This window comes from Nothobranchius furzeri, chromosome 15, assembly GCF_043380555.1.
Source record: "Nothobranchius furzeri strain GRZ-AD chromosome 15, NfurGRZ-RIMD1, whole genome shotgun sequence".
NCBI classification, from domain to species: Eukaryota; Metazoa; Chordata; class Actinopteri; order Cyprinodontiformes; family Nothobranchiidae; genus Nothobranchius; species Nothobranchius furzeri.
In genome coordinates, this window is record NC_091755.1 from 56,244,841 (window position 1) to 56,270,980 (window position 26,140).

The 26,140-nt window shown below is 41.3% G+C and overlaps 1 protein-coding gene across 1 annotated transcript; it reads right to left on the reverse strand.

The window, feature by feature from the left end:
- Window positions 1–1,878: 1,878 nt before the first annotated feature.
- Window positions 1,879–14,620, reverse strand: LOC107391172 (cadherin-like protein 26). Its single transcript, XM_015968311.3, has 19 exons — window positions 14,497–14,620; window positions 13,005–13,067; window positions 12,819–12,911; window positions 12,576–12,722; window positions 12,331–12,478; window positions 10,986–11,155; window positions 10,753–10,881; window positions 10,492–10,677; window positions 10,106–10,377; window positions 8,314–8,459; window positions 7,983–8,210; window positions 7,667–7,891; window positions 7,094–7,209; window positions 6,928–6,999; window positions 3,858–3,911; window positions 3,567–3,665; window positions 3,305–3,343; window positions 3,141–3,209; window positions 1,879–3,061 (listed from the first exon to the last, which is right to left on the reverse strand). Exons 1-19 carry the CDS (start codon window positions 14,518–14,520, stop codon window positions 2,828–2,830), a joined length of 2,514 nt encoding a protein of 837 aa, XP_015823797.3. The 5' UTR covers window positions 14,521–14,620; the 3' UTR covers window positions 1,879–2,827.
- Window positions 14,621–26,140: the final 11,520 nt, after the last annotated feature.

The following is a 26,140-nucleotide window of genomic DNA, read 5'->3' on the forward strand; positions in this document are numbered from 1 at the left end:
CTTCACCTATTGTAAGCAAGTGTGGAGAAACACTTATCGAACCACTACAAACTCACTACTAATACTGCAGAAGTGAGCAGTGTGATTCATTAACAAAAAAGGGGTTTTAAATTGTACCCATCACTTGTTCATTCACTCCGGGTTGTTTAAATTTCCGAATCTTCCGGCTGAGAGGAAAATGTGACCATCTAAAAAGTCTGTGCTAGCTGAGTACGCCTCTGGGGTTTCCCCTGGTTTTAAACTATACAGCTGTAACAGCGAGCACGTGATAGGAGAGGAATGCTGGACCGAACCAAGTGCACAGGGTGGCACATCTGGTTGTTTTATTGTTTTTGAGGTGCTGCTATGGCTGTAATATGATCAGCATTTGGTGTATTTTTGTGAGGAAAAACATTCAGGCAGCCCATAAAAGCATTCAAGTAGCTAATGTAGTTAAAGGAAAACGAATTCATGCAAAATAAAACAAGTCTTATCTTTGGCAGAATTTTGCATGCTTTTTTATTTTTATTTTTTACAGTGCGTTGTGTTCTGCATCACGATTAGGGCACTGAGAGTGTTTAAACAAGAGAGAAAAGTGTGAAAATGTTAATACCTGTCTGAAAAAAGTATACAAAGTGTGTAGTGAGGGGTTTTACAGTCCTAAAACGTCTACAATAATTATATAAAGTCAAGCTGGCTACTTTTCAGATTTCACTTTTTCCAGGTTATGTGTAGAACGGACCTCCTGCAATAAAGGAGGAACCCCTGAACAATGTAGCTATAATCTTATATTATAAAGCGTACAATAACCTACTGCCTGACAATAGACAAAAGTTGTTTACTACTGTAGGCAGATATCACTTAAGAGGATACAGATATTTTCTAATCCCCAAAGTCTAAAGTACACGAAAACGTTTTTGTGTGTCAGCGGCGTGAAACTGTGGAACAGTCTGGGCACACACCATGAGTAACCCCAAAGCCTCCATCAATTTAAATAGTTAATGTACTGCCATGTCCAAATATATGAGGAGGGTCCTAAATATGCATCTGTAGTTATAAATTATGTTTGCGTCAAAACTTTCAGTTGCTATTTCTTAATTTAGTAATTTGTCCCAGTTGTTGTCTCTGTCACCAGTATTAATTGTTATCATTGCTGGTAAAAATTTTGTAGGTATCTGAATTTTTACCATTATATTTATGCCAGTTTGTCAACAGTACCGGGTACTACTGTGATATTTATCAGTATCACTATACAGAGGGCTGCCTACTTTTGAACATTTCAAAGAGAGAGACTGGGTCATGGGGTTTGGGGTGAGCGGGGTGGGGGGGGGTGGGGGTGTGGGGGTAATGTTGAGACTTATGCCCATCCCATCAAGAGCAGGTGGAGCATACTGCTCCTCCCATCTCACAACCAGAGCGGAAAAAAGCACATCGGCTTGGATTATACAGATGGGATTCTGTGTGTGAAATAACGCCAGTAAAATGATTATATAAGTGTTGTTTGTGTGCTTGTTGTTCAGTTGCTAATGCTAAAATTAATATAATCTGGGTTTTTTCATAAGCCCTACACACTGTGCCTGATGCGCGTTTGGGGAGTGCAGGCGCTGGTTTAGCGTGAGAGATTGGAGGTGTGGCGTGAGAGCATGTGAAGAGGGTCTAATGCGGGTGTCTCATGCTCAGTGCGTGAGAGTTGGCAGCCCTGACTATACATGTGAACAGCAGGGATGCAGACAGTAAATGTGTGTAAATGTGGGTGTGATTAAATACATTTACTTATTCCCACTCCTTTTCATGCACTAAGTACGAGTGCTCATTAATTATGATTGTGATAAGTCCCTTTTTTACAGGTGGTTTGTCACCTTCTTGGAAATGTAACACAATAATTAAATGAGAAATAAATGAACAAATAAACATGAGTTTTATTGATCCAAAGAGAATTTTTCATATTGCTTTACAGTTTCGAGTAGGTGTAGTTAACATTTCCTTTACAGGAGTTGAAGATGATAGCATCAGAAGAAATATACATTTGTCTTAGTTGACTAAAATTGTTTTCTGTTCTACTTGAATAAAATAAGACTAAAGTTTCAAGTAATTGGACAACTAAATTGGGAGTAAAATGAAAAGGAATTTTAGTCAAGACTAAAACGAAAATAAAATTTATAAAAATTTACAGTGCTTCCAAGAGCATCCAACCATCAGAGTTCACACCACCAACTGCTCTCTTCTTGCCCTTGACTCAGCATAGCTTCTTCTTTTTTTTTTTTGTCATTGGTTTCTAATCGTCTATAAGTTTGTATTTGGTTTTTATTTCCCACCATCCCACCAACCGTTTACAGTATTCTAGACTTTTTAAACTCTGCCTTGGAAGATTAAAGTAATGCTTCTCAGCCAACCTTCAATAAAATATAAAAACACAAACAAAGACAATGATGCAGTTTGCAAATGCTAAGATCCCAGTTTCCACAGTTATCTGTTACCCATGCAATGTAATTTTGTCTTTGTAAAACCACCAAAGCTACAAAGTCAGCTGTTAAGTAGCTCTAATCCCTCACATTTAAAAAAGTTTTTGTAAAAAAAAAAAAACTAATATTAAAACACATCCAGCTACTTTTTCTAAATCAACTAAGCAAGGCATGCTCATGAATTACAGCAAGCACAACGAGGCTGCTGATACAATAATCCGTGTCCCATGGATCGATGTAGATCACTGGCTTGATAAATGGCATGCTCAAATCCATAATTTACGTAATCTACAAAAAGTACAAAGCCTGGACTCTTTTGTGTTTACCTTCCCAGGAAATCCGAATAAATCGTTTTTAACTACAATCAGGCAACGTTGTTAAAGTCTCTAGCCCTTGGTACCTTCCAAAGCTGCAGTTTTTTTCACAACTGAAGCGTTACACATCTCTGCCAAGGTGTTGAACCGTGGCCCTAGATGATCCAGAAAGGACAAATTTCCATCCAGGATGTCGAATGCCAGCTCATCCAGCGACCCACATCGGCTCCCTTCTCCTTCATATGCAAACTTAATGGGATTGTTCTCTTGTCCAACTGCTTCTTCTCGAGAAGTTTTGTCAATACTCTGTCGAATTTAAAAATGAAAAAGTCACATTGAGATTGAATTTAAATGCACTCAATTTAAAGGTTTGGTGCTGTCTTACATTTTCCACCAGTATCTGGAGATGGGGATTTGACGACACATACCCTCTGTATGTCAAGGTGCTGATCTGCTGAGAGATAGAGATATTATTCTGTATATTTGCAAAGCGAACAGCTTCTTTGAGTTTACTCGCTTTTTAAAAATTGTTATAGGGGTTTTACTTACTTGTACTGTGCTCCTCTTGCTGCCAAGACCCATTGAAAACTAAAAAGGAAACTAATGTTTAGACATATTTTTTACTTCACTTTTTCTGGCAATGAAGCCACAGTAAAAATATAATGATATATACAACATACCAAAATATAACACCAATAAAAATTTGAGGGTTCAAGCAGCCTCTTGTAATTTTAGCAAGACAATTTCAATCAATGCCAATTAATAGTATAAAAGTGATTTCCTAATGTCATACAGTCAAATGAAGACTCACTCTTGATGAACAATCATAGCTTGATCTTGAGCGTCTTTGTTGTTGTGTGCTTGTGTCCATGCCCATACTCATGCATGAGTTTATCTGCTGGGGTAAATGCTGTAAAGTTCAAATAAAGTGTAAAAGACTGATGAATACTTATGTTAATGTTTAGATATTTACTTATACCTCTTGTTCATTTTCCTGAGGGCTAAATCATTTTTACAAGATGAAATGTTGACAAGGTTTTGTTTCAAACATTATTTTATCAAGCTTCAATTTGAAAGGGTGTTTTAGAAACATGTTACTCACTGTGGCGATGTCCTGCCTCTCATCAGACCACAAATGATCAACTGTCTTAGTTTTCTAGAAGAGAAGGATAAATCTGGCTATCATGATTGCTGTTTAACCATTGAGAATTTGCATGCTTAATGTTTGCAAAAATATACTTATTACAGCATAGACATGGTATATGGTTTTTAATGGTACCTTTTTCATATTGTATTTTTAGTTGTTTTTAATATTGCTTTTTAATTCAAGCTGGACCTTGAATCTGTAATTTCTGTGTGTCTGTATGACATATTTTTAAAAACCCAGTGTAAAAATGTATTTCTCTCTCTCTCTCTGATTTTGGTGTGTCCAAATTAACCTAAGTTTATTCTTAAAGAACATTTTGAGTGGGTGGGTGTGCTTGGCAAATGGGTTGTGCAACTGTCAGAATTGTTTTTATATTTGTGGGGAAGGGATGGGAATGGGGGTTATATTGGGTCATTTTAATCTGTTAAACACGTTGAACTGCCTTTTCTTTTGTATGAAAAGTGCTATACAAATAAAGTTAGATTTATGTTTAAAACAGCTTGACAGCTGACAATGTGGGCAACAACAGTGACCTGGAGAGGCATGGTTGAGAGGAACGGCCACCTTTTATTTGAATCCGAACGTTGTTTTATTATTTGCCTTCTGTGCTCATCTTGGATTGTCAATAATGAACACCATATTCATGCATGAAGGTGTCTGTATGTGATCTTAGCATCAGAATACCATAGGCTGCAGTTCTACAATTGACTTTGTTGTTGTCTCATCACATCTGCGGCCACATGTCTTGGACACTCAGAAAAAGAGAGGGGCGGAGCTGTCACCTGACCACTACCTGGTGGTGAGTTGGCATCAATGCTGGAGGAGCATGCCGGTCAGACCTGGCAGGTCTAAATACATTGTGTGGGTCTGGTGGGAATGTCTGGCAGAGTACTCTGTCAGAAAGAGCTTCAATTCAAATGAAAAAATTAAATTCTGAATTTTGAACATTTCCCAGTGTAGGCGGGTGACATTGAGTCCGAGTTGGTCATGTTCTGTGCTTCCATTGTCAAAGCAGGGGTCCGCCGGGAGTATGGGGTACCAGGCCCTTTGATATGGGTTGTTAGGTCCCTGTAGGACCTGTGCCAGAGCTTGTTCCACATTGCCAGCAGTAAGTTGGGCTTGTTTCTGGTGAGAGCTGAGCTCCATCAAGGCTGCCATTTGTCACAAATTCTGTCTATAAACAGGATTTCTAGATACATACAAGGTGTTGAGAGGATTTGTTTTGGTGGCTTAAGGATCAAGTCTCTGCTTTTTGCAGATGATGTGGTTCTGCTGACTTCATCAGACTGTGAATTTGAGCTTTCGCTGGAGTGGTTCGCAGTCTATGGGCTTAAATTGGAAAAGGGTAGAACGCCTATTCCAGGTCAGGGACAAGGTCATGCTACAAGTGGATGAGTTTAAGTATCTCTGGGTCTTGTTCATGAGTGAGGGAAAGATGGAGTGCAAGATCAATAGGCAGATTGATGCTGCATCAACAGCAATGTGGGTATTGTACCAGTCTGTCGCGGTAAAGAGAGACTTACCGGTTGATCTACAGCTCATCTATGTGTGACAGTGTGAGCGTCCTGTCACAGTGTCCCGATTGGTCATGCGCCCTGGCTACTTGGCCAAGGGGATGTCCCTTTGGCTGACTGGTAAGCGCGCATGACTCACCCTGGAATCTGGGGATCGAATCCCGCCCGGGCCCTCGTTTCTCCCCCTTGCCACGTATGGTCACAAGCTTTGGGTAGTGACCAAAAGAATGAGCTTGTGGATACAAGTGGCCAAAATTAGTTTTCTCCACAGAGTGGCTGGGCTCTCCCATCTGGAAGGGGCACATTGAGGTGTTGAGGTGGCTTGAGCACCTGGTTAGGATGCCAATGCAAATATGCCAGGATATGTGTAATTTGGGTATGCCTGTTTGTATTGGCTAAGAAATGCACCCCCATATTCTGGATTTTTTGGAGACATTTCAAAGTGGTTTAACTTTTTCCAGTTAAAATCGAGTTAGCATGTGGTGGTGATGTAAGTGTTAATGAGATCTTTTCAGCCTGCGCTCAAGTGGGCTAACCAGTGAAGCCGATAAGAACAGGACTTGATAGTGACAATGTTGTGAGGAAGTCCAAGTTACATGCATTTCCTGTGATTGATAACAGCTGTGTTTTTGTCCATTTGTGTACCTGCAAATTATTTAATTAAGAACAGAAACAACGCCAGTGATTAGGCGCCCCTCTGCTTCTTAACTCCACCCCACCCCCTCTCACACACACACACAAATAGCGCTTCAAAGCACGCCCCCACGAGATGCTGGGGTGTGGTTGAAGCGGATGGTTTAATACATGAGCCACAGATCTAAGTTGTGTTTACTCATGAAAATTCTGTAGAATATTATTGCAGTAACGAGCATCAGTGGAGCTAAGCTCTGGTGTAACAATAATGTGATGTGCAGCTCCTGTCTAACGGGGACATCGGGTATAACCAGGCCCCAACTGGGGAAATTCCCGGTAGGCCGGTCTGAAGTCAGTGTTTTACATGTGTTTTGTCTTTTTGTGTTTAGTCATGGCTCTGATGTCACCTGCTGATGAGAGGATTTCCTATATCAGTGTGGAAGGAACAGGTGAGCTGCTGCCAAAAGGCTTTAGTTTCACTAAAAACATTTTAGTGAGCTATTATTTATAATTTGTGTCTCTTATGTGTCTGCATACCCCTCTGAAAGTACGTAGTTGCGCCCCTGGTTGGAGGGACCGGTGGCGCCAATTTTCGGTAGTCTTGCTTCCGTCAGTGTGCCCCAGGGCATCACCAGCGAGTGAATGCATGTATGAATTGGTGGATGACTCATTGTGTTGTGGAGCACCTTGGAGGGTTGTCAAACCCTAAGAAGGTGCTACACAAATATGGTCCATTTACCATTTACAATTCTATGAACCATCACAGCAAGCTAAAAACATCACATCTATGTAAGATGACTGCTGTACCCACAATGCCTAGATAAAACTCTCAAGAGTGCTAATATCAGATATCACAAGAAGTTTTTTTTATTGAGTACCTGCACAAAGCTCTGCTTGATGCCATCTGTCACAGTTCCACCACTTGCTTGTATTAGGTGAACAGGTTCAGCCTAGCAGAGAAAGGAGAAAAGAGAAAGGTGATTGCATTTAGAAAACATTTGTTTCAGTCATGAACTTGTCACAATCACTTCACAACTAACTGACCTTGCAGTCAACGCTCATTCCTTCTTCATTGTAATGGATTAGTGACTGCTGGCCCTGGTCCTCAAAAGACTGGAACTTTTGTTTTTGTTTGTAGCAAACAATAATGACCAGCAGTACTGCAGACACATCAAAATACAACTTCATATTAAATCCATGGTTTAGAACTAATGTTAATAACATTTGGAACTACAATCATACATGTGTAAATGTGTACCTGATCATTTCATGCCACATTCTCATCAATGTAAAACACAGCAGATCTTGAGTATCTCTTTGGCTGTGCATTTTAACATCTGAGGTATGCATAATACCAATAGATAACTTACAGTAATTACCGTCCCAATGTTTGTGAAATAGGGTCGTTGAAATGTCATCAAGTTGATTTAAGGAAATGCATATAGATGACGATTAAGCAAAACCATTCCATTGCCTAATGTGTTTCTTGTGACAATTTTAATAGTGTTAGATTTGGAAAGAAATAATTAAACATTTGGAAAAGGTATTTAGTTTTGTTTGTTTGTGTTTGTTGTTACTGTGTCTAGATTATTTGGGTTTAATGATTGTCATACTCACACAGAAATAAAAGCAGTCCAAGGATTATTGTTCCAATGGCAGCATCACTGACATTAGTTGAACATGGATTTATAGTCCTGACACAAACGTCTCCTCCTCCACAATCACAAACCTCCACCTCCAACGTCTCATGTCCAATCATATTCTGTTTGTCCTGAATCAGCAGAGGAATGGAGTAATTACCCCTCTCAAGTGACTTCAGAGCAACAAGGCCAGCTTGTTCCCCTGGTAAAGATGTAAGGATGTGTGTCAGTGGCTTTTCAAGTATCTTTAATTTTGTTTTATCAATAAGTATTTAAAGGAGTTTTGGACCAACCATGAGCAGGGTCAAGTTTCCACAGCCGTTTCAGAGTTTTATCATCCTTCAAGGTGAAGATGAAAGGTCCACTGAATGGCTCTGCATCACTGTCCTCAGCAGGCACCATGATCTTGATAACTTTGTTATCACAAAAGATCATACTTGAGTTGACCAGCTTAGGGGTGTTGTCATTGATATCCCTGAGGTGGACCTTGATGGTGCAGGTGCTTGTGGCAGGAGGTGTGCCTAAGAAACAACAGCAGAGGGAAAGTAATTTAATTTCATTTATTTATTTGCACTTAATGAAAATTGTCAAGTGGTTACGATATTTGTTTGAACCATCTCATACCGTCGTCTATAGCAGCAAAAGCAACTCGGTAAATATTGTTTTCATCAACAAAGGGTGACTCTCGATTCATTTTCTTGGTTGTTGTAAGTTTTCCGGTTTTTTCATCAAGAGACATCCAACCAGCTGGATCTTCTACCATGACAAATCTAGGCACATGAAAATCACCGTTACCAATATGGTAACCAAATCAGGTAGACAATAAGCACACTTACAACATTTCACCTAAACGTGTTGAGCAGTAGATGATAAGCTGCATACTGCAAGTCAGTGGTGTACAATCGTGTTCCTTGAGGTCAACTATTTTGCATGTTTTAGTAGTTTCCCTGCTCCAACATTTATGCATCCATGATTAATTAACTGTTTGGAAAAGTCATCATGTTATGCAGAAGATAGTTAATCATCCACTCATTGCATCATCCACACACACGCACACACACATCTACATTACATATATACCAACTAGTGTTTCTATGGTTACATTGTGATTTCTTAGTAAATATTCTATTCAGTAAGAGATATATTTACTTGTATTTATCTTAGTGAATCTATAATGAATTCAACAGGTAAACTAGTAATGGTAATTAAGTAGGTGGAAAATTAGCTTTATCACATAACTTGTTTTAAAATTTATAAAAGAAACATGTGACCAACATGAATTTGATATTGCAGCATGGCTGATTTTGTGTTATTGGTGGATTTGGAAGAGCATGCACTCATTAGGGAGCGTGTAATCCATGAGCTCACTGATCTGATTCCTGAAGGAGATCCTTCTGAAGCTATGCTGTGATTTGGGACCCTTTGTGGAGCCACAGACAAACCACACTAATCCAATTTCAGTCCATGGTAAATTTTTAAAAACTACGAGATCCCCCCAGAACCTCCTCCCACTCTGCTCCCCAAAAACACACGTGTTGCGAAGTTAACCAAACTGAATGACAGCTCAGAAGAGGCTGCATTCTAAAACATTCAAAAGAATAAAACTAATTCCAAACAGAACATGCATTTAACTCCTTACATCATTTACTGCCATTGTCGACAAAGGTCGTCATTTAAAATACAACAGCTTGCTGCCATTGCCGACTAAAGTTGTCATTTGCATTTTTTTCCTGGTCGGAACGAGCCCCCACATCGTGAGAACAGACATCACAGCTCTAGAGATGGTCTTCATCTGCATACGTCACACGATCAGAAAGCAGAAAATCCATGCCTTAGGAGATCATTTTGAGCCACTGCTGTGAAAAAAGTGAGGCGTGAACTGGAAAAGCTTCTCCCGATCTCCCGATCACAATTCGACAAATTAAATATTTGTCATAAAATTTTCTAAAAATTGTTTGCCTCTGAAATGTACATCCATCCATCCATTATTGTCAGCATATCTGAGGTTGGGTCATGGGACAGCGGCCTAAGCAGAGACGCCTGACTTCTCTCTCCCAAGCCATTTTGGCCAGCTCATCCAGGGGAATCCCAAGGCTTCTAGCCAGCCGTGAAACATAGTCCGGCGTGTTAGGGTCTCCTTCCAGTTGGATTTGCCTGGAAAACCTCACTTGGAAGGCGTCCAGGAGGCACCCTAACCAGGTGCCCAAGCCACCTCAACTGGCTCAATGTGGAAGAGCAGTGGATCTAATCCAGTACTTCCTCAGCTACTCAGCAGATGCCAGACTTCACACAATCTTGCAACATACCGAAGTTAAATTTACCTCTCTTTATCTCTCTTTCAAACAGACAGCCAACTAAACAAGTAGATGTTATCTCTTCTTCTTGCTTAGAAGACATGCAGCATGTTGAAGCATACCTGACATTGGATGAGTCGATATCCTGAACCTTTGGAGTGTAGAGCACCTGTCCTGGCTCCGACTCTTCTACCTGATACACCTCTTTTGTTTGTTCTTCAAAAACAGGTGCATCATTGGTATCGAGCATTTTCACTGTAACATTGACTGAATCTGGAGGTGGGAGCAGCTTTGGATCTTTAATCAGTTTATTATCTTTACAAATGGATAAGGGTTCAACATTTTCAGCTCCGATTGTCAGGTTCACCAAAGTATTTTGGTTGTAATTCTTCTCCTAGAAAAACAAACCAGTTGTGATCAGAACAAATGAAATTGTTGTTGAGGGCATGCATTGGATTATTAATTTGAACTGAGTACATATTTTAGTCAGATGGAGAGCAGCTGTTACCTTGACAACACTCAGAATACACTCATTAGTTTTTGGGTCAGTTCTAAGGCTGTAGATTTCTTCTTCATTGCCACTGATGAAGTAGTACTTGGCCTTCCAGCCATCAGTGTTTGGAGCATCCTTGTCCTCTACTGCAATTCTCAAAATATCATCATGGGTAGTCATTTCCACAGCCTCAACTTCGTACTACAAAGAAATAAAGTCGTTTCAAACATATTCTGAATTCTAGAAACAAAATGTAATAATGACATAAAAACGTGCCTGTTTCTGCTTGAACTTTGGAGCGTTATTGTTTTTGTTGACAATATTGAGCGTAATAACTTCAGTGGTGGAAAGAGGTGGCTTTCCATGATCACTTGCTGTAAGTTTTACTTTAAACTGCTTTGCTTTCTGAAAAAAAAAACATAATTGTTTTAAGGTAAGCCATATCAGCATGGGACTGCATAGCCATGAACCAGCTGTTATTCTGGATTAAATAACATTCTTATCCTTACATCATAGTCAAAACATCCTTTGAAAGTGAGTCGGGCCATTCTGTCATCAATCTGTGTGACATTAATCTTAGGCTCTGCCGGGTTCTGAGAAACCACACGAATTGAGACCTTTGAATTGTCCGTTTTCTCCATGTCTCGATCAGTGACCTCCATAGATGCAGGCAGGAATCCTTTTACAAGGTGAACAAGAAAACCAGGAAAAGAACACATCAAACTGGATCAAAGTGAATTGAGAGAACAGGTAGGATTTAAAGAGCAAATTGCAAGTTAGAGCCTCCATGAACTAATGTTTGGAGAAACATAATAGAAACACGTTTAAATTCTTATTTTTACAAATGAATTAATTGTTTAGGCTTTTTGTGAGAATATATATATATATATATATATATATATATATATATATATATATATATATATATATGTATATATATATATATATATATATATATATATACATATATATATATATATATTTTTTTTTTTTTTTTTTTTTTGCCAAATCAAGTGACGTCAGCAAAGGGAATCCGGTTAGCTTAATCCAGTGAAAAATATGGATTCTAACATAAAAATTTTATAACTATACTTACGATGGACCAAGACCATAAAGTTATAATGCACTTCCCAGAGAGCAGAGACAAACCAGAGGGAGAAACCATCGGCCAAAGCAGAGAGGTTGAGCTGCGATGTGAAGAGCAGCAGCTGGGGAGCAGCAGGTGTCTTGTGAGTTAATGATGCTAGCTTAAACTCGTGTGCTCACATCACAAGCCCAGCACAGACCTCTCTGACCCGGTACCGACCGATGTGGGCTACAGAAGTCTGTCTTTTCAGCTGCGCAAAACGCCCTCAGGCATGGAGATATCTCTTGTCTGGAAACCCGTGGACTTGATGTCCAGACAGGCTGGAGTTGGTACAACCTTCACAAACTATAGTTTATCAAAATGAACACAATCCAGATCTAGCAAACACACACACACTGACTGGATAACATGACCTCTCTACCCTGAAACTACCCACTCTCACACTGAGCTGAGGCAGCGCCGAACTTCTTACTCCTTTGGTTACATCAGAGGTTCAGATTTAGAAAAAAGAGCCTTTTTAGAAGCTTTGCTGAGAAAGGCCACTTTTTACTGTAAAAACTGCTGTTATACAAAATATCCACAATAAGCATTTCAAATAGTATTTTTGGACAGCAGTTTACATGAGTCAGAAAAAAATTTAACCTGCAATTTGCTCTTTAAGTCTGATTCTGTTAGACCATGTAATAACCCTCACAAGTGGTTATTTAAAGGTCTCAATATCAAACCGCAAGCAGATAATCCTCCTTTTGACAAAGTTGTATACTCACCTTCCTCTGTGTTTTCATCCACATTTACTGTTTTGTTAAAATTGGTAAACATCGGTGCTTTGTCATTTATGTCCTTTACTTCTACATCAAAAGATAGCTCCCTGTCCATTTTTGTGTTGGTTGATTTGTCCCAGACATCAAATGTGATCTGTGGATTGAAATACTCAGGTAAAGCATTTTACAGGAGTCGCACATCATATTAGACATTAACTGTCAGAAGGAGGAATTATCTCATATCTGCTCACGTGATAAATCTCTTTCTCCTCCCGATCAACTTTTCTGTGCACATAGACGTCTCCGGTTGTATCATTTATGGAGAACAATCCGTCATGAACACCGTCTCCACTCATTTCAAACTTATATTTCTTCCCTATAGTTTTGTCATTGAACATCTAAAAGAAACACTGAGCTGTTAGTTTTAGCACATTTCATCTTAATGGAAAAGAGAGCTGTCAGACTCTGACCAGTTAATAAGATGGTTTATTTACCGTTGAAATTTTGAATGGGTATTCCACCTCCATGTTCTCTTCTAGTTCAATCGTGGACAGGACCCATCTCCTTTTAGAACGCAATAAAACATCCTAATGTAGCCCAGATGAGAAAAAGAATAAAATTAGTAGATTCTCTCTTCAGCAGAAAATGTAGAATTTGGTTTTTAAATACTAAACATTTACCCGTTTCAATCGGCTGTGGTCCTTGCTACCACCTTGGGATTCTCCGATGGCTGCTAACGCAACCTTCATGGAACAGAAAAACAAAATTGTATCAGTGCTGCATTTAATAATGGGTGCTGCCTGCAACATTTCCTATTTAGGGTGGAGTTATTAAGTGTTTGTCTGTACAATTGTCTGTAAATTGGCAGCTTAAACAAGTTAAAAGGTGTAGAGCAACACATTATTAAATAGAAAAAGAAAATGTTTTGCTTATAACAACAAAAAAACACAGCTGTGGAAAGACTGCATGGAATACAAGAAATGAAAAATCTACATTTATTGTTTAAAAATAACAATATTTGTTGTTTGTTGTTTGATTTAACAGAAAGTCTGTCAGTGATTTTCTTAGGATGTAATCCTCAAAAACAAAATTACAACTTGCTCACAACGCAGACAAAATCTGAAATTCTAAACTTTTCTTTCGAACAGATTAAACTCTTTAATAAAACTACCATAAGCATTTGACTCAATGCCGATGTCACACCTCTGACACCGACGTGCCAAAATCCACGTTTGGTGGTTTTGGTTTACCAGATAAAAGGAGTGAAGGCAACCTTTACTGGGGTCATTTTATTTTAGATCCCAGTATGAAATGTTTCTCTGAAATAATGTCCCATTGACCAGAACTGCTAGGTTCAGTAACAGCTCCATCTGTCGAGCTGAGAGAGCCAAACACAGCTTTCTACCTTCACCCCCACGTAAATGAAAACTGCACTGTGCACTTAAACTTTACACCGACTACTTTGGTGCTGTCTGAAATGTATTTCCTGTTGACAGTTACAATTTTCTTGTCTTGCAATGTTATTTTTTAAACACAAATCAGAAAAAAAGGTTGTATTTTGCTTGTTGTATATGTTGCACGAGGAGTCTGCACAAAAAGTCATTCCCCACCTTATCTTCCATCTAATGACTGCTTGGGGCATTTTCCTAAAACAGTCTGATGAACCACTTCCTAAATGAATAGATGGCTAAACCTGTCAACAGACAGCTTATTTACTAATTGAATTAGTCTGAGACAGCTCAGCAATAAAGGAGTCATTTAAAGTAAAAGAAACACTTGAAAGTTCTTATATAGATAATAAAGATCCTTATAGTTGAAAAAAACAAACATTTTCCAAACAAGTGGATTTCTTACAATTCTGATGCAAAAACTATGTAATTTGCATTCTTCTATAAAGGTCAGATATTTGTATTGGTAGAGTAAAGCTCCTAGTCACAAACTACAATATATAAAATATGTAAAACAAAAAGTATTTTCTTTTTGTTTCTTTCATGTAATCCTCTAATGATACAGGATGTTTCCATAAGTACTTTTAGTTCTAGTATTTTGAATAAAAAACGCATCTCAAACAACTGAAGCCTCAGTATGTGATATTTAGAGACAATTTAATATTTACTGTTAAATAATTGTTATTTAGAGATGAATGAATTATTCAAAATGTGCATCACGTACCAGCAGAAGCAGGAAAATCCTCATTGTGGTGCACACTGCTTACTATCCAGGACAGAAAGTCATTGACCGAACAAGAATCAACATAGCTTAGACCTGAGAGAGCCAAGCCCACTTTACCTGCAGGGCGAGTGATTGGCTTAATGTGATGAAAACTAAGATTTATCTTGTGCATGCACTAGCGAGGTGGAGTGAGATGTGTAAAGATAATGCTTGATAAAACACTTTACTTCAAACATAAGACAAGGCTGGATTAGGAACATTTTAAAAGCATTACTGTGGGTTTGTGCATGGTGAGCACTGAGCTTGAACTTTTGCTGACTGGTTGTGCTTGGAAGTACAGCTTTGGTACAAGTGTACCCTCTAGGCCTGCAGCTCAGGTTACCATGTCCTATTTATGTCTAGGCCACATCAGTTTTATTCATGGATTGTTATTAGGTTGTTATTGGGGATAGATCACTACATTTACAAACAACAAACATACACTACACACACTAAAACAGCTGGTTTGAGCACTTTTTTTGAAGTGTCCAAAACAGTGACATTATTGAAGATCAGCCAGTAGATTGGGCTGTCTACAGCAGGGGTAAAACACCACATCTATAACCAAACGACACAGTATTTCTATTTGTGCAACATAAAAGTGCTTTACTTGTACAGAACTTAACCCAACTGTCTATTATTGTTTAACAAACAAACCAAGCTCCATCCTTTCTTATGTTACATAATCATTGGCTAAACATTGCATGGGTGGCACCAACAGTTTCTTAGAGTGTTTAACAAACTACTACATGATGAAACTGTACTGGTTACCCCAGATTTCCCCAGCCCGCATCACCCCCCACTACAAACCTTCACACAGAAGCCTAACTCCACAGCAGGAGCAGATGTGTTCCAATCAGTGGCAGGAGCTAAAAAGGAGAGGTGAAAGGACTGGAGAAGGTGCTGACTTTCTGCGTATGGTGGTCTTGGCTCCTGACTGGTTCAGGCAGAGTCCTCAGTCATCGTTGATCGAATGGACAATGATCCTGGTTATCTTGTCGTCGACCCAGAGCCCAGAATTCCACTAGCCTGTGCTCTGCACAAATGAGGGGAGAGAAGAAAAAAGCAGAAGGGGAAAACACATGTCCAGCAGATATTTAAACCTAACCCATATAAGTCCAAGCATTATGTTTTAGACAACCAAGGGGAGGAAACAAAACTACCACCACTTAAACAAATGAAAACACACATTGTAGGACAGCTTGGGTAAAAAAAAACTAAAAGTAAAAGTACAGTGCTCATGATAAGGCATCAGCCAATACTTTTTCTGGTCCCTTCTTGTGACAGATTTTGAGGTTAACCCCCAACACACAATCTTTTGATCTAAACATGCAGAACAGGAACATGAGCGGGTTTTGGCCAGTAAATACCAAGATGGGGTTTGCAATCATATCTAGATAAACCCCAAAATGTTGTAGTGTTAAGGTAAAAGCAAGGGTTTCTCTCTGTTAGAGTTAAACTTTCTAGAGAAATAACTCATGGGATGGTCAAAACTGTCTTTGTCTTCCTGCAGGACAGCACCAACCCCGTTTGCACTGATGTCCACTTTAACTGGTCAGCTAAAATCAGGGGCAGCAAGAACCAGAGAACAATAAAGCAAACCTTTTATGCTTTCAAAGGCATTTTGGCTAACATCAGACCAAATAAATGGTCATGCAGGGCTGGTGAAAGCAGTTAAAAAGGAGCAGCTACCATTGAGAAGATTTTACTGAACTGACAGTAGAATGCTGTCATTCTGAGGAAACAACATTCCATTTACTGAACAGAACCAGATGGTTTTTCATGCTTTTAACTTAAGCTGAGAGGACACACCAAGTTGATGGCTGAAATAGAAAATGATGCATTTTCCAAACTCTCACTTGGATCGGTTAAGTGTTAGTGAGATGGTTGAGAAGTGCTTGAAAATCTCCTGCAGAGATGCAATGACCGGCGCTTGTGGGTAGCCCAGTCAAATGGAGTACTAAATCATACAAACATGCTCTGCAGTTTGGATTGACACCTGGCACTTTGCTTACAAGCATCTGAAATGTAGATAGAGCATTACAAAGACCAAAAAGCATTACAGTATTCTGGAGAAAGATGTCACAATAGCAGACATTTCTGTGTGTCACTTTGTTGCAGGAAACTGCCAATAACTTTTCATGTCGAACTTTATGCTATATGTGGCCAGACCAATTTCATCAATGTTCATCAGCAAAGGTCACACCATTCCCTTTATGGATGTCTGAGAACCTGTGGCTTCCATGTAGCTTTAGTTCCAGGAAACAAGAAGAAGTCCACAGGCTACAGTTAGGTGTAGCAAATCCATTTTTAACAGCATATTTTACTTCTTTTTTCGTTACGTCTCTGCTAGGTTGACAAGGTATGCATGTTTTTTACAGTCATCAGACTGGTACAATATTACGAGACATCACTGTTGTTTGCGTAGGAACATCTCCAAACAGACACTGAATGTCTGAAGAGAGTTTCTGGATCTCCTTAGCTAGTTCACAAGACAAATGTGAGGTTAGACAATTTCTTGAAGTCTTGAAGTTTTACACGCCTCTTTGCACAAGACTACTGATCCATGTAATCATCAGTAGAACCTGTTACCAACAGGAGGGGGAGGACCCAACCTTACCTGGATGTCCTATGTCTTATATCAATCAAATCAAAGATACTTTATTAATCCCAGAGGGAAATTAGAGTTTCAGTACACACAATTCAGAGATCAGACATACATGGGGAAGACACATGACAAGAATTGGTGACTGTGATCATTCGCAACCCTGAGTTGCGCTACCTTAATAGAGAGATAAGAGGGTTACATGAGGAATTGATTCGGGAGGAGGGAAAAAAAGGCGGTGGGAGGGTAGCTGTGAAGTGAACAGCCATCTACGATGCTCAGCCACTGTAGCCACAGGTGGGAGGGAGTTGTGCAAATGCAGGGATGGGAGTAGATTTTCTGCAGGGGTGGGGCTGGGTTGGTGCCCTCGGACTCCATGAGGCTCTGTGATGCTGCTGCTTTGGGCCCTGGCAAGATGGGCTGGGGTCTCCATGCCCTGGGTGGCATTTTGGCAACAGAGGTGCCTATTGGGGCCAGTGGGGGAGCTGGCTCCCTGGAGGGCTTAAGCCCAACCAGCCATTCCTCCCCATCCCCACACATTTTTCTCCTCCTGCTCCCTCACATCATCACACAAACATGCACATAGGACCTTGGGGTGTGGACAAGTCAGGGGGTGCGGTATGGACCCCATTTCCACATTCCTGTGGCAACCTGCCCCCCAAATTTATTTGCACCTTAAACACTTCCACCAACAACATTCCACGCAAACACACACTCAGGGCCTTGGGATTGAGCACATTCAACGACATTTGGCAGGGGGATTTTTCAGCCTCATCCCGAGTGCTGGTGCCTACTTCCAATTTTAAACTGCACTTAGACACTGAGGGCTGTGGTGCAAGTGAGGTGGTGTGGTGGCATCAGCTGGCGTAGGCCAGACAATGCCCGCACTGCCCGCTCACCACAGCCATGGAATACACCTCATCAACATGCACTAACACTATTTTGGAGCAGGCGGAGGGAGACTAGGGGTCTTAGCACACCTCTGTTGTCGCTTGGCTTCCTGGGGCTGGAGGCTAGGAGGGAGATCTGGCCGTCTGGTTGGGGTCTGGGGTGGTGGGTTGCGTTGGACGGGGGAGCCTGCTCATCAGCACCCCAGCAGAAAGGGTCGAACTCTGGGAACCAGTAATGGTTGTACCCCATGTGCAGCAGTACCGGGACCAGAGTGAATAGGGTGTGTATGGGGAGCATGAGTGGGTGTCCGGCATGCATTTTTGTAAGTCTTTGGTTGTATGTGTATGTGTGAGCATGAGGGAGGGAGTGTGTGACTGTGTTTGTGTATGACTGTATATGTCAGGTGGGGCCTTTGACTCCTCCCTTCTCCTGGGACTTCTTTTGATGCTATACATCTTCGTCTCGCCTGCCACACCTGGCATGGAGTGTGGTGCCTTGGTCTGCCTGAGTGTTCATGGCATCCCAGGTCAGGGGGTTTAAGATTATTGGCATCTGCCTGATCAATCCTGGTGGCTGCTTGGTGGGATCTGGGTCCCTGGGCTCTGCTGGGTCCCCGGCGGGGGTGGTCTCCCCTGGGTCCCGGGTTGCTGGGTCCCAGGTTGCTGGGTCCCGGGCTTGGCCCGCTGGGGGGTGGGAGGCTGTGGGCGGGCCTGTGGGCTTGCCAATGATATCTCCCGGGGCAAGCCGGCTGCTGGTTGTGGCCCCCCGGGGCAATCCTCTGCGCCTCTCGAGGGGGACAGGGGCTTTTTTGGTCGCAGTCTCCTTGGGGTCCCTATGCTCTGGGGCAGCTCCTGCATCTCTGAGACTTGGCGCAACCTCCATCTCCAACACATCTTTGGGGGCAGATCTGTGGCCCCTCACACTCTATTGGACGCTCCTATAGAGAAACCTTGCATATACAAGCGTGTGTACACACACAGGTGCTCACATGGTGCTCTCATAAGGATGGGCTTGGGCACGTTCAACACATGTCTTAAGGCTGTGGTTGGCACTAAATGCACTGTGATTTATTATCGTGCGATTCTTCAATAAAACAATGTTGATTTTATATTTCTTCATCAAGTTGACACGGTGATAGCTTGCTCCTGTTCTATTGTTGTGTGTCCCTTTTCTGCAGGTCTAGAAGCAGACTCTTGTTCATCAGTGATTGTTTATTTTTGTGGAAACCCCCCTTTTCTTTAAGGATCTGTAAATGGGTCTCTAACTTCATGTTCAAACACAAGCTCTGCAGGGCAAAGCCTAGTTATTCCTACATGGCTTCACTCACAGAAAACTAGAGGGACAACTTCATCCCAATACCTGCTGGTTTTTATATAGAACTTGTTCAACATGGACTGTAAAGTCTGATGAAACTTTTCAATCGCACCCTGACTTAGAGGATGGCATGTGCTTGAAATGAGGCATTCTACCCCTCATGTAATTACCAAATGTGCAAAATCTCTAGACATGAAGTTCCCTTGTCTGTTTGAATTACTCTGGGAAGACCAAACAATAAAAATAAGTTTGTTAGCTTTCTAATGGTCACAGGAGCTGCAATTCTTCTCAAAAGCATCACTTCTGGAAACCTAGTGGAAGCACACATAATCGTTAAAATAAACTGATTTCTACTCTTAGATTTTGGCTACGGTACTTACACAGTCAACAATTATAATCCTGAACAGATCACCCATGGCAGGAGATGGCAAGGAATCATGTGTTTTCTACCAACCTGGTAAACTTGATAAGTATGACAATAAGAAAGCACATCGGTTTTTCGCCCTGGCCAAGACATGGCTGAGAAATTTGCCATACGTTTAGCTTCATCCCAAAGTAATAGAAATAAAGCAAGACCCTCATCCAAAATATTTGTCCCCTTTTTCCATTTTGAACAGAAGCCATGTCACAAGAGAAGGTTCATGTTGCTGAGTTGTAACAAGCTCTTCTCTAGAGGCTAGAGACTCAACCGGTCAGACACATTGGTCTGGTCAATGCTCTGTTTAACAGTTTCATAGGTGGTTCAGCTAAAAGTACGGTGTTAGATATGCCAGTATCATATTTCTTTGCTTGTGACCTTGTGACTTTTAAGAGCCTTTAGATTTTATCTAGAGAGGCCCTGTATGAAAATAACTCTCCTCTTCTTTGAACAGGAAAAATGTCAGGAGACATTGTAGGTTGAGTTTCGAGCTTGTGTCAGATGTGGCTACCAGGCAGCACCAGGCCACTAGCTACGTCATTGCTCAGAATTAGATCAACCTCTTTTATAGGCAAGACGGGTTGGACACCAGTACTGTGCTCAACTGGATGTTTTGTAAAGGAGTAGACACGAACAACATCCCAATGCCTTGTACAACCAGACAAGACAGACAAGAAGATGAGACAGACAAATGCAAAATACCTTCTTGAGCATTTGTTTGGGAATCACCTCTTAAAATGTTTTCTGGATGCTCTTCTTTAGGATTTGTGGTCAGAGAAAAACCAGTGATGGAAAATAACAGGTTTGAAACATGAGTTTAGCTCATTGTCAGTTACTGACATCTGGTGATCAGGAACTGAAATGCTTTGAAGCAAACCCATGCTTTTGGTTTATGTTGAGTACTTGTGCTTTAGGGGAGACAATCAGCAATAACACCACCTTTCTTTGACAATTAAAGCATTCTCATACTTAAATTAGATGACATGTCTGTTAACAAACATATTTCTCGTGAACCTAAAAAGGTGTACTTGACTGATGTTTGTTAACAGTTGGAAACAGTGCGTTGAGCCTCTGTATAGCATATGAAACTTTCTTGGGGATCACAACTGTCCCAGTAACCTCGATAAGTGGCCTAACTCAACACCCACTTGGCCAGAACATGAATATCAAATAAGCTGCATGCTGTTTTTTTCACCAGTATTTGGAGCTATAAACTCTTTGTTCTCCACATTTTGCAAGGGTTGGAACATACAGATGTCAGCAGGAGTGTCTGAATTATTACGTGTTTTCATTATTTCTAGAACAGACTGTCTCTATCCTGATTTTGGTATGCTACATTTGACCACCCAACCCAACAACAGCAAGACAAATGTGGTGTTATATACTACTGCCCCTTTAAGAAGATCATCACCTTTTCTGGCAATGTGTTTTTAAAATGGTTTAATTAAACCAATTGTCGGTGGGACTTTCAATTTACAGCACAGTTTATCAAATGGCATCCCCTTTTTAGTCCAAAAAAGGTCCATCCACTAGACCAGGGATTCCCAAAGTGTGGTGCGCGCACCCCTGGGGGTGCGCGAGCTGCCGCTAGGGGGTGCGCGAGGTGAACAGTGTAATGGCTGCGGAGCTCAGAGAAGTCTGTCATGTGTCACCATTATTGTAGAAACTCATTTGTGGGTGGGCAAAAGAAAAAGTAAGTGGGCACAATAAATGTAAGTGAAAACAAGTATATTTTTGCGCGCGCGCGCGTGTCCTCCACATGTGCCATAGCTTCATAATAACAATGCGCCGAGCTTTAGCACTCTGGCCTGCGCACGCCGATATGTTCCGTCGCGCGCGCACGTGTCCTCCACATGTGCCCCGGCTTCATAATAACAATGCGCCGAGCTTCAGCACTCTGGCCTGCACACGCCGATATGTTCCGTCGCGCGCGCGCGTGTGTCCTCCGCATGTGCCCCGGCTTCATAATAACAATGCGCCGAGCTTCAGCACTCTGGCCTGCGCACGCCGATATGTTCCGTCGCGCGCGCGTGTCCTCCGCATGTGCCCTAGCTTCATAATAACAATGCGTCGAGCTTCAGCACTCTTGATAATTTTTAACGGTGTTGGAGAAATCTGAAGGTGGTGAGTCATTCTGGCAGATTGTAATTAACACCTGTCTCATGCAGGTGTTCTGACATTGTAAACCTCACACACAGAACATTGTGGATGTAACAAAATAACAAGAAATGATTCCCATTCAGGCTATTAACAGCGCGCTGAAGATCTGAAGTTCAGAGTGCGTCTGTCAGAGGTCAGACGTGTTCCGGCTGAACCACGGCTCACGGGTGCACAAGTGAGCACATCTGGGCTGGGCAGAAGTAATTTTACAACATTGGTTTTAATAGCGCGAGACGCGGTGACTTGAGCGGCTGTGCCGCGCGCGCGCACACACACACACACGCTCACAGATTCAATAAGCGCACACGCTGCTTTAACTCCGGCGCGCAGTCAGACTGAAGGCAGAAATGAACGCTGCCTCCACCGTGATAAAAACTTTTAAGAGGTTATTTTTCATTCAAGGTCAAATTAAGATATTAGCTTCTGGGATGAGTCGGGTCCGCTCCAGCCAGTGACTCCTCATGAACCTGACCACATCTCATGTTACTGCAGCATTTGTTTTTCCAGTTGGCGTGGCAGCGGATCGCAGATTCAGCCACACCATAAAACAGCAATAAGTTGGTCTGAGGTAAAAGTGAACCTCATGGCTATATCTTTTCCATCTTTTCCCCTATAGACGTTTGATTACGCACAAGTAGGTGATCAGCTCAGGTTTACGCAGAACAGAAGGAAGGAGAGCGCTCTGGCCGCACAGGTTAAACGTTCGTACTTTAAGAAAACCGTTAAATTAGATTGTTTATGTGCTACGTGGGCACTATAAATATTTATTTAAAATGAAATTGTAATGGTATCGAATGTTTATTAATTACTATTTAAAAAATGAAAGTGATGGGGAATTTTTTTAACCCTGTCTGTTTAGCTTGACATCTGATATATATATATATATATATACATACATAGAGAGAGAGAGAGAGAGAGAGAGAGAGAGAGAGAGAGAGAGAGAGAGAGAGACATGCCCCGATGTGGGGGCGTGGGGGGGGGGGGGTGCTTCGACATGGTCGGGACATAGAAGGGGGTGCGCGGCTAAATAAGTTTGGGAACCACTGCACTAGACCATGTCATTCCTAAATGTCTGCCTTTAATAATAATAATAATGATAATACATCAAACTTACATAGCACTTTTTTGGTCACTCAAAGACGCTTCACAAATAATGCAATGAACACATAATAAAACAAAATGAAACAGACTGAGGGCTTTAGGATTCAGGTACAAGATCATATGTATGTAAATTGATTATTTCAGTGTCTTATAATCCATGTCATTCTTTGTGGAAATAGTGGAAATCATCTCTTCTGCCTCTCCCGTTGAATTCTAGCAGCATAGGCCAATTGTTATTTTGGTTAATCTAGAGCTGTGGCAATCATTTTCAAAGGATACTAAAGCTTACAAACAACCTTTGTTGATTTGGTGACTTCTGCCTAGTATCAGACCAAACTGGTGAACCTGGTGAAAGATTTGAAGATTCTACATCAAGCTGATGCAGCCTAATTTCTTTCTTGGCTTTGATTTCCACCTGATGAATTTTGAGTTTCAGGTCATACTCTGCCCCTACGCACCATCTTCCATTGCTGTATGTCCAACTGTAGCAGAGCCTGCCGGACCTCCAGTCTAGCTTCATTACTAGACCTGCTGAGGCGAGGCAAAACGGGTTCAAAAATTGGTCCATGTCAGTTGACGTATCGGGTGCTGTAGTGTGTTGCATGATGGGATAGCTAAGTGTATAAACAAAGGAAGAGTCGGTTGCTTTGTGTGTTGTGAGTTAATAAACCTGCAGAAAACGGTACGCTCCTGCTGTGTGAAGGACTGCCATGTTATCAAGAAAGCAAAAAAGTGAAATGCAGGCAGGGATCACATTAACCGGATAGTTTTTGTTTTTGACCATTTATTTTTACAGAAAAAAATCATGTTTGTTGGTCATTCTGACAGACTGGAATTATCCTGATGCATAGAGGTCTGCAGACATTTAAAATGTTACGAACATGGAAGATCACAATGATAACTAAATCAATGAAGAAAAGATCCCCATCAGAACATCAGTGCATTATCTCAGACCTGGACACCATGATGAGCACAGCTCACTATCAGCGCACCGAGGAGCTTTGGAGAGCAACTAGGAGCGTCTGTGGGTCACAGGCCAGCAGCAGAACCAGAATATGCTTACCTTTTTTGGGAAGTCATTACAGCCAGTGCTGTCTCACTCTTTGAAAAATAATCTGTAGAACATTGTCAATACAAACATTTGCACCAGGCACGCTTACAATTTCAAGGATGTCAAGCTCAACTAGGATATTCACAGTCTTGGTTTTAAGCTCTTTCTTTACAGCCTACTTATTAACAGGAATGTCAAAATGTGCAACAAGACACAAAAAGTCATATTTACAACACAAAACAACTTTTCACAGCAGGGGGAACCAGCAAAGTTCTTGAGGTTGAAGCATATCTTCAACAAACACTAAGACCCACCACTCACTAAGGCAGAAAACACAGGTCACAGGGGGAAAAAATATCCTGGACAAGCCCCCACTTCAGGTGGAAAAGAATGAAGGGTGCAAAACAACAGTTGTAATGAAGAAGAAGAGACTTCATTCATATGGAACTTAATCCAACCGAGCCAAAGAATGTCAGGGGAGAAGGGCTGGAGGAAGCTCTGGCTCCCTGGTATGGTAGTCTTTTGGGCCATTCCCATCTGTACCGGGTCGGCCCGGGCCGGGTAGCCCCAGTCGGCCCCAGCCTGGCCCGGTTGATTCCACACATCCTTGTCTTAAGCCCATGTTGGCTGATTCTACCCACCAATCAGAGGCTTGCTCTAATGGAAGGTGTGAATGGGCTGATTCTACCCACCAATCAGAGGCTTGCTGTAATGGAAGGTGTGAATTTGCTGTCAGCAGTGGGTGTGTCGGCCCTGGTCGGCCTGAAGCAGACTCCCTCGAGAAGAGGGCTGAGAATGAGCCTTGGTTGGCCCGGAAAAATACCAGGCCACCCAGATATGTAAACAACCTATGCTACCCGGCCCGGGCCGACCCGGTACAGATGGGAATGGCCCATTAGTTCCTGATTGGTCCAGACAGGTCCTTAATGATCCAAGTTAGTTTAATGGCAGTCATCTCGTCATCCACCCAGATCCCAGCATTCCAGTAGCCTGTGCTCTGCACCTAAGAATGATGAGAGGGACAAAAAAAGCTGAAGGGAAACACATTTTCAGCAGACATGTAACACTTATAAAATATTTAGTCTACTTTGGCTGTCAGACCTGAAACTTTTTAGCCTGTTTGTTGAAATGCAGTGCTGTCTTTGCAACATGACCTGAAGATAATTATCTGTCCAACACAACATGCTGGGTAGAAAATTTAGAACACATAGCTTTGAACATTTGTTTGGGTGTACTAGATTGTGAGAAATCAACAGAAATGTGGCAATTCACTCTTAAAATGAAAAGATTAGAAACAGATGTACTTCTAATGAAGGTCTGAATGGTACCGCAGTTAAAGGAAGATTTTGACCATCACTCTCTTTATGACAAATCATGGCAATTCATAAATAAATAAAAAAAAGTCACTTTAGCTGCATTTCCACAAAATTTAGATTTAAATTAACTTTGAGAGATACACATATATTGGTTGTAACCTGGAAGTGATAGCTTCCCTGGGCAGAAAGTAGAGTTCTGCCTGTGATAAAGTTAATAACTAATCTCTTTAGATTTCCACACTGAAAGACAGATTTAGTGTCAAGATAAAATCTCTGCTGCTTGTTCAGAATGCAACATGCTGCACAAGCATGAGTTCTGCTGCATATCAAGGTGCAACCCTCCCATCTCTGTGATGCTGCTTTCATCTGAATAGAGCACAAACATCTAATCACAGTACAGTTTTTGCTCCTGAGTAACTTTGATTGGAAGTCTCTTCATTTTAAATACTACAAAACAACAACAACGTTGTCTAGAACAGCGATTCCCAAACGTGTCAACTTCAGACCCACAAAATAGAAATTGTCACAACATCCCCAGATTACAAATATTCTCAACAGCTAAATAATTCAGAGGTCTAAAGAAAACAACTGAGTTTTGTAGCAACTAAGTAATCAATATAGCTTGTATGTGGATATATATCAGCTCTCGCAGTAAGAGGATTCTTGCCCCCCCCCCCCCCCCCCCCCCCCCCCCGCCCAAAAAAAAAACTGTGTTTAAGGGTTCAGGTAACAAATGTTTAACACAATGA